A 9,124-nucleotide genomic window follows, 5' to 3' on the forward strand; every position below is an offset into this window, starting at 1 on the left:
ACAATACAGCAAGACCCCCATCTCTACAAAAAATTAACTGGGCAGGGTGGCGCATACCTGTAGTCCCAGCTACTCGGGAGGCTGAGGTAGGAGGATCGCTTGAGCCTGGGAGGTTGAGGCTGCAGTGAGCTATGATTGTGCCACTGCACTCCAGCCTGGGTGACAGATCAAAACCTCATCTCAAAAACAAAAAACAGAAACCAAATAAGAAAACATTGGAGTGGGGCCTTGCCTTCCCTCCCTCCTTTCTCTTTCTCTTTCTCTCTCTCTCTTTCTTTTCTTTCTTTCTTCTCTTTCTTTTCTTTTCTTTCTTTTCTTTCTTTCTTCTTCCCTCTGTGGCCCGGCTGGAGTACACTCGGCTCGCTGCAGACTCCCTGCGTCCCGCTCCCGTGATTCTCCTGCCCTGCCCTGCGGGCTGCCTGGGATTGCCAGCGCGCGCCACCACCCCTCCCTGGTTTTTCTCCTTTGGCTGGAGGCACGGTTTCGCCATGTCGGCCAGGCTGATCTCTAGCTCCTGACCTCAAGTGGTCTGCCTGCCTCGGCCTCCCAAGGTGCTGGGACTGCAGATGGAGGCTCGCTCACTCGGTGCTCAGTGTTGCCCGGGCTGGAGTGCGGTGGCGTGGTCTTGGCTCGCTGCAGCCTCCACCTCCCAGCCGCCTGCCTTGGCCTCCCAGGGTGCTGGGATTGCAGCCTCTGCCCGGCCGCCCATCGTCTGGAAAGTGAGGAGCGCCTCTGCCCGGCTGCCCCGTCTGGGAAGAAGTGAGGAGCGCCTCTTCCCCGACGCCCCTTCTGGGAAGTGAGGAGCGCCTCTGCCCGGCCACCCCGTCTGGGAAGTGAGGAGCGCCTCTGCCTGGCCGCCCCGTCTGGGAAGTGAGGAGCGCCTCTGCCCGGCCACCCATTGTCTGGGATGTGAGAAGCGCCTCTGCCCGGCCGCCTCGTCTGGGAAGTGAGGAGCACCTCTGCCCGGCCACCCCGTCTGGGAAGTGAGGAGCGCCTCTGCCCGGCCGCCACCCCGCATAGGAAGTGAGGAGCGTCTCTGCCCGGCCTCCTCTGCCTGGCTGCCCCATCTGGGATGTGGGGAGCGCCTCTGCCCAGCCGCCCCGTCTGGGAGGTCTACCACAGAGGCCAGAAGCAATGTGGGGGCTGGACGTGGTGGCTCACGCCTGTAGTCCCAGTACTCTGGGAGACCGAGGCGGGTTGATCACTTGAGGCTAGGAGTTTGAGACCAGCCTGGCCAACATGGCGAAATATACGAAAAATACAACTGACAAACCAACCAACCAACCAAGAGACAACAAAACAGGTCTACCCTGAAGTCATACTCTAATTTTTTCTATTTTCCTCCCTTTCTGATCCTTTATCCCACTTTCTTTTTCTTCCTCTTCCTTCTCCTTCTTCTTTGTCAAATAGAGGATTGAGTTATTATCATTGATCCATACAAAGTCCCTCTCTCATTTATTTTCTTTAATTCCCACCCCCCATTTCTATTCCCCGTCTTCCCATGTGCAACCTTCCTAATATGTTTGATATGCATCTTTTTGTTTGTATGTACTTTTAGAAAATGTTTATTGTTTTGTGTGCAAAAAAAAAAAATTTAAAAAAAAAAAAAAGAAAACATTGGAGTGGGGAAGGTTTTTCTAGCTATACTCAAAATCCAGAGGCCAAAAGAGAAAATACAGATACATTTTATTACATAAAAACTATTTAAAAAGACACTTCTACCTGGCCAAAAGAAGTCCATATGTAATGTTAAAAGACAAATGACAAATTAGGAAAAATATTTGCATATAATAGTTTTATATATGTATAATAGACAAGAGCTGATTTTCCTATTATGTAAAAGCTTCTAGAAATTGATAACGAAAAGTCTAACTCAATATAAAAATGGGCAAATGGTGGGGCGTGGTAGCTCATACCTGTAATCTCAGTGCTTTGGTAGGCCGAGGCAGGAGGATCATTTGAGCTCAGGAATTCGAGACCAGCCTGAGCAACATAGCAAGATCTTGTCTCTACTAAAAATCAAAAACATTAGCTGAGCGTGGTGCCATGCACCCAGTAGTTTCAGCTGCTTGGGAGGCTGAGGTGAGAGGATCACGTGAGCCCAGGAGTTTGAGGCTGCAGTGAGCTATGATAGTGCCACTGCACTCCAGCTTGTGCGACAGAGTGAGACCCTGTATCAAAAATAAATAAATAGAGCTAGGCACGGTGGCTCACGCCTGTAATCCCAGAACTTTGGGAGGCCGAGGTAGGAGGCTCACCTGAGGTCAGGAGTTCAAGACCAGCCTGGCCAACATGGTGAAACTCTGTCTCTACTAAAAATACAAAAATTAGCTGGGCGCAGTGGAGCGTGCCTGTAATCCCAGCTACTTGGGAGGCTGAGCCAGGAGAATCGTTTGAACCCGGGAGGCAGAGGTTGCAGTGAGCAGAGATCACATCACTGCACTCCAGCCTGGGTGACAGAGCAAGACTTCGTCTCAAAAAATAAAAATAAATAAATGGTGAACTCGCACATATGAGAAATAATATAAGCACAGCTACATTGTTTGTAAGAGCAAATAACTAGAACCAGCACAAATGTCTATGAACAGGGGACTAGTTAAATAAACTGTAGCTTATCCCTACAACATTAGAATATGCAGATGAAAAAGTGGAAGCTCTCCTCTTATTGACATGGAAAGCTCTCCAAGATGTATTTTCAAGTGAAAAAGCAAGATGCAGAATAGTATGTGGAGTATGCAACTTATTGTATCAACTGGGGCACTTTTGTATCAACTGGCACATCCATGCCCAGCTATTGTAGAGACAGTTGGTTTCAGCATGTACCCAGGCTGGTCTCAACCACCTGGGCTCAAGCGATCCTCCTGCCTCAGCCTCCCAAAGGGCTGGGATCACAGGAGGAAGCCACCAAGCCCGGTCTCCACTCCAGTGTCATGAAAGAATTTGCCTGTTTCTTCCAGTACTTTTATAGATTCATTTTTCAAATTGAAATCTCCAGTCCATTTGCATTGATACTTGGATGCACTGGGAGATATATATCCAATTTCATTTTTTCTCCAGGTGGTCACCCATTTTTCTTAACATGAATTTTTTTAATATACATGTTTATTTTTAATATGAAATAGAGACTCTGGAGTCACAGAGGGCTCGGTTCTTATTTATTTGGCTATTTGGTTATTTATTTGGCTGTGTTATTTACTTACCCTCTCAGAACCTCAGAGAAAAGACAAGGGACAAGATTTGGGGGAACCAGGTGTGGTGGCTCATGCCTTAATCCCAGCACTTTGGGAGGCTGAAGCAGGAGGATCACTTGAGCCCAGGGAGACCCCATCTCTACAAAATTAAACATTAAAAAACCTAACCCAGCATGGTGACATGAGCCTGTGGTCCCGGCTACTCAGGAGGCTGAGATGGGAGGATTACTTGAGCCTGGGAGCCGTGATTGCGACACTGCACTCCAGCCTGGGTGACGGAGTGAGACTCTGTCTCAAAAAAAAACCAAAAAAACGAACAAAAAGGTTTGGAGAGGCAAAAGAAGCTACTGAAGGAAATCATTTAGGAGAGATAACTGAGGCACAGTAGTGGAGGACCTGATAGCACAGAAAGGATCTTGGGCCAACTTGTCCGCCCCTTCACTAAACTGTTGGTGAAACTGAGGCCCAGACAGATAGATGGATTTGACCTGCAGGGTGTGGACCCTAAGACCAGGCTCTCACCCACACTGGTTCCAGGCAGGCACTGAGGGAAGAAGAGCCTGACCCTACCACACAACTGAAGAAATTGAGGGCAAAGCAGAAGTGATACCTCCCCCAGGCACTCCAGATAGAAGCTGTGGTTTCCACCCCCTTTCCCAGGGGCAAACCACGGTCTTCACTTCTGCTTGCAACCTCCAAATTCCCCTCCACATCCCTTCAGAGAGGTCGCCATGCACCATCCCCCCACATGCTGAGCCATTTCATTTTCTACCCTGCAATTCATTATTTGGGGCCTTCTAGGAAACAGCAATCCCTTACCTGACTTCCAGGATGGTTCCAGCTGATGGTGGGGAAACTGAATACTGCGCAAGAGGAGTCTGCTTGAGGTTCTACAGCAGGCCAGTGGGCAAGCTGGGACTCAAACCCAGGCCTCCAGGGTCCAGGGCGCTACCCCCTGCACACTGCAACCTCCCAAAGATGGTTGGGCAGCTGAGTTGCTGTGTAGACAAGTAAGACTCTATTTAGGCCAATAGAGAAAGGAGGAGCTGTGGAGCACAGGACAGAGCCTTTGGAAGATGAGAAGTTGATAACCAGTTCCAGTATTCAGTGCCTAGGCTGTGTGACACTGGACAAGGCACCTGACCTCTCTGTGTCTCAGGCTTTCTCATCTGTAAAATGAGGCCAAAGAAATCTATTGCCCAGAAAGAGAAACTCAAACAACAATTTCCCTGATCCTTGGCCAGGAATACATCTGAGCACAAGGCTTGGGAACCCCTGCCTTCCTCCCTACAGCTGACCATGCACCCCTGAAGCCCACCTCTCCCCAGCAGCACAAGGGCCTACAGAGCCAGCCATTCTCCGCACACAGCCCCACCTGCCCCTGCCAACCACAGTCTGGAGCCCCTGGCCTGGGTGAGGAATCAATCAACCTGCGGTCTCTGCAAAAAAGCCCTAAGAGGCCAGGCATGGTGGCTCACGCCTGTAATCCCAGCACTTTGGGAGGCCAAGGCAGGTGGATCACCTGAGATCAGGAGTTCGAGACCAGCCTGATCAACGTGGTGAAACCCTGCCTCTACTAAAATTACAAAAATTAGCCAGGTGTGGTTGCTGGTGCCTGTAATCCCAGCTACTCAGGAGGCTAAGGCAGGAGAATCACTTGAACCTGGGAGGTGGAGGTTGCAGTGAGCCAAGATCGCACCACTGCACTCCAGCCTGGGCAACAAAGCAAGACTCCGTCTCAAAAAAAAAAAAAAAAAAAGCCCTAAGAAATGCTATTAGTAACCCCATTTCACAGGTTGGGAAAGAGAGGCTACCCAGAGCCCAACAGGAAGTCTGTGACCAAGCCAGCAGCAGGGCCATTTCCCCGAGACATGCTGTCCCCAGGATCCAATCCAGGTCACTCTGAAAGGAGCTGCACCTGCTCCAGATTGCCAAGCACAAACTGTGTGCCAGGTCCTCTACTGAGCCCCTGACAGCCATCCAAGGTGCAGGTTCCCAGACTCACCCCATTTTACAGGTGAGAAACTGAGGTCCAGAAAAGAAACCTTTCTTCACTTGTCCCAGACCTCATGGGGAAGCTAAGATTCGAGACCCATGCCTAACCACTTCTTAATTTAAATCGCCCCTCCTTCCAAAAGCATAGATTTCTACGTTCCCCCAGATGTGGAGCTGCCAACCAGAAAGGGAAGGAGGGTAGGTCCCCAGCTTGCTCACCAGGATGTCACCAGGCCTGTGCCCACCTGGGCATGGATATGCCCAGTGCCCACTTAGGGGCCTGTGGATAAGCACAGAGAACTGGGCAGGGGAGAGTGGGGAGAGGCCCGGAGGAGGCTGACCTGAGAAGCTGCTGCTGCTGTCTCAGCTGCCGTCTCAGCTGCTGTCTTGTTGCTTCTGCAGGAAGAAGGGGAAGTCGGGAGGCATCTGTGGGTGGCCTCTCCCTTCACCACACACCTGCACCCCCACTGCACTTCTCTCTGCTCCCTTCACCCCAGGCCCAGGCACCACACTCTCACTTCACTTCTTCTTTCACCAGCAGCAGCCTCTTTGCTTCCTTTGAGCTGGTGGTCATGCCCCGGTCACCCTTTGAGGGTATCACCCCGTAGAGTCTGCAGCCACTTCCTGGGGTGGCTGCTCCTCTGTGGAGGTGCTCAAGGACATGGCAACATGGCGTTATGCAGTGCTCAAGACCCACCTGAGCTCTGCATCCTTGGGCAAGATATGTCATCCCTCTGGGCCTCAGTTTTCCCATCTATAGAAAAGGGGAAAATGATCCCTGCCTGACCTGACAATTGATGGCATATTGATGATGGCAAAGACCTCAGGCAGGAGCTGGATCAGACTGCCTGGGTTCAAGTACCAAGCCCACCATTTACTGGGTGGGTGACTTGGGACAAGCCACTCACACTCTCTGAACCTGTTTCCCCTCTGTAAAATGGAGATAATGACAGTACCACCTTGCAGGGCAGTGTGGGGCTTACAAAAGGTAAGGCTGGCAAAGTCACTGGAAGTGCTCTATGAAGCCGTCGTATTTCACAGATGAGGGACCTGAAGCCCAGAGAGGACCAAGGCCTGGCCCAGAGTTGCCAAGTGGCAGAGCATGGTGGAGAGGGGCCTCCCTGGCCACAGAGCCCAGAAAACGTGGGGCTGGAAAGCTGGCCAGCTTCTCCTTGAGCCAGACATCTGGATAGGCCTGTCCTGCATCAGCCATACCCTCTGAAGAGCTCTAAGGGAAAGCAAGGAGGTGTGGGGTGGGGGGATAGAGAGAGCGTTGGTAATGGGGAGACAGTGCTCTCTCTTGCCTGGGCCCCATCCAGACTCCTGGGAAAACTGACTCAGGAATGTGCTCTTCCATCCCGGGGGAAAGATGGAGAGGCAGCAAAAGGGAGAAACCAGACAGGTCCTAACATGGTCTCCCTCCTCTCTGCCTCACTGGGGCCCTTCCCACATCAGCCCAAGCACAGCTCGCAGGTAGTACAAGTGGCCTCTGCTGAAGCAGGAGGGAGCTGCTCCTTGGAGGGCAGCCAGGTCCCCACCCCAGCTGCACGGTGAAGGCTTTGCAGGGACACTGGTGCACCTGTGTCCTGACTCCTGGACTATACTCCCTCTGGGTGACTTGGGCAAGCCTTGGCCCTTCTTTGCACTTCAGTTTTCTTTGATCAGGATCCAGACCTTGACCTCCAGGCCCTTCCTTTCCGAGGTCACCCAGCTACCTCTAGGATTGTCACACCAACCTCCTCCTTCCTCATGCTGAATGTGAGCCCAAATGGCTATTCTTAGGGCTCAGGAGGAGGCCCTGCCTACCCCATAGCCCCATCCATTTTCCAGCCTGGGTCTGTACCAGCCTCACTGTGCCTTGCTTCAGTTGGGGGCTAAGTTAGTGCCTGTTACTTAGCCCTGCACTCCTGATCCTGAAACTCACTACCAAGATACTCTCCTGCTCAAAAGCCAGTGGTGAGGCTGGGTGCAGTGACTCAGGCCTGTAATCCCAGCACTTTGGGAGGTGAAAGCAGGTGGATTACTTAAGGCTAGGAGTTTGAGACCAGCCTGGGCAACCTGGCAAAACCCTGTCTCTACTAAAAATACAAAAATTAGCTGGCTGTGGTGGCACACACTTGTAATTCTAGGTACTCCGGAGACTGAGGAACAAGAATCACTTAAACCCAGGAGGTGGAGGTTGCAGTGAGCCGAGTTCGCACCACTGCATTCCAGCTTGGGCAACAGAGTGAGACTCCACCTCAAAAACAAAACAAACAAACAAACAAAAAACCAGTGGTGGCTCCCTATTGCCTTCACAGTCTAACCCCGTCCAACTTCCACTGCCACCCAGTCTGATTGTGCTTGCCATATTAATACCCACCTCCCTGCTCGGTCCCAGCTGTGGTCCCACACATGTACCTGGGAAGCCCTCCAACTCCTCTCCACCCATCAGGGCTCCACTGGATCCTGCCTCCTACTTCTCTACAAAACACTCTGGATGCTTGAAGAGTAGGAAGGCTGCCAGTCTCCTCTCAGGCCCCCAGGCAGGGAGGAGGCCACATACCATCCCAGTAAAGTGTCTCCCCATATGGGGGCGACTTACCCTGGTGAGTAGCCTGCAAGAAGACTGTAGGTGGAACCCCGACAGGACTTTAGATAAACTGAGTCACAATGCAAAAAAAGTCATTTACACATCTTTCTCAGTCTTGGTTGTGTCCAGCAGAAGCCTCAGCTTAGAGCTAAACTGTTTCTTTTGCTTTATTGTTTGTTTGTTTGAGACAGTCTCACTCTGTCGCCAGGCTGGAGTGCAGTGGTGCAATCTCGGCTCACCGCAACCTCTGCCTTCTGGGTTCAAGCTATTCTCCTGCCTCAGCCTCCCAAGTAGCTGGGACTACAGGTGCACGCCACCATGCCCAGCTAATTTTTGTATTTTTAGTAGAGATGGGGTTTCACCATGTTGGCCAGGATGGTCTCGATCTCTTGACAAGTCAAGTGATCCGCTCGCCTTTGCCTCCCAAAGTGCTAGGATTACAGGCATGAGCCACTGTGCCCCGCCGAGGGCTAAACTGTTTTAACCCCTCTCCATTTTTCAATCTTTTATTAGACTTCAAAAGAGGACGTCTGACTTTTAAATGTTTTATTGTGGTAAGATACACACACACACACACACACGTAACAAAAGCTACCATTTTAAGCATTTTTAAGTGTAGATTCAGGCCAGGTGGGGTGGCTCACGCCTATAATCCCAACACTTTGGACATAGCCCTAGTGGTAGGACTACTTGAGCCTAGGAGTTCGAGACCAGCCTGGGAAACATAGCGGACCCTGTCTCTACAAAAAAAAAAAAAATTAGTTGGTCATGGTAATGTGCCCCTGTAGATCCACCTACTCAGGAGGCTGAAGTGGGAGGACCGCTTGAGCCCAGGAGGTCGAGGCTGCAGAGAGCTGTGTTCGAACCATTGCACTCCAGCCTGGGCAACAGAGTGAGACGCTGTCTCAAAAAAAAAAAAAAAAAAGGGTACAGTGCAATGGCATTATGTACCTTCACACTGTCATGCAAACATCACCACATCCCATGTCCAAAACATTTTTCATATTCTCAAACTGAAACTCCATACCCATGAAACAGAACTTCCCGTTCTCTACTCCCCCAAGCCCTTGGCAATCACCGTTCTATTTTCTGTCCCTTGAATTTGACCACTCTAAGTACCTCATCTTAGTAGAATCACACAGTCTTTGTCCTTGCGTGACTGGATCATTTCACTTAGCATGACGTCTTCAAGATTCCTCCGTGTTGTAGTGTGTCAGACTCTCATTCCTTTTAAAGGTTAAATCACATTCCACTATGTGTATAATACATATTACATTTTGTTCATTCATCTGTTGATGGACACTTGAGTTACTTCCACCTTTCAGCTATTGTGAATAATGCTACAATGAACATGGATGTAGAAATG

The 9,124-nt window shown here is 50.7% G+C and overlaps 1 protein-coding gene and 1 long non-coding RNA gene across 14 annotated transcripts in view; both read right to left on the reverse strand.

Annotated features, from left to right (window-relative positions):
• ADGRG5 (adhesion G protein-coupled receptor G5) overlaps window positions 1-2,012 on the reverse strand; it is a 34,954-nt gene extending 32,942 nt beyond the window's left edge. For 8 of the 13 annotated variants that reach the window (XM_055233189.2, XM_055233184.2, XM_063611818.1 and 5 more), the window contains exons 1-2: window positions 1,917-2,012; window positions 58-155 (exon numbers count right to left, since the gene is read on the reverse strand). In XM_055233189.2, the coding sequence (XP_055089164.1) occupies window positions 58-155; window positions 1,917-1,958 (140 nt within the window). In that variant the 5' untranslated portion in view covers window positions 1,959-2,012. Of the gene's footprint in view, window positions 1-57; window positions 180-1,916 lie in introns of all 13 variants that reach the window. The other 5 variants (XM_063611825.1, XM_063611823.1, XM_063611820.1 and 2 more) reach the window with 3 other exon arrangements.
• A 6-nt stretch (window positions 2,013-2,018) lies between these two features.
• LOC134731708 (uncharacterized) lies at window positions 2,019-8,896 on the reverse strand. Its single transcript, XR_010114182.1, has 4 exons — window positions 8,878-8,896; window positions 5,528-5,582; window positions 4,011-4,189; window positions 2,019-3,479 (listed from the first exon to the last, which is right to left on the reverse strand). It is a non-coding gene; the product is annotated as an uncharacterized lncRNA (long non-coding RNA).
• Between the last annotated feature and the right edge of the window lie 228 nt (window positions 8,897-9,124).

This window comes from Symphalangus syndactylus, chromosome 11 (genome assembly GCF_028878055.3).
Source record: "Symphalangus syndactylus isolate Jambi chromosome 11, NHGRI_mSymSyn1-v2.1_pri, whole genome shotgun sequence".
Lineage (NCBI taxonomy): Eukaryota > Metazoa > Chordata > Mammalia > Primates > Hylobatidae > Symphalangus > Symphalangus syndactylus.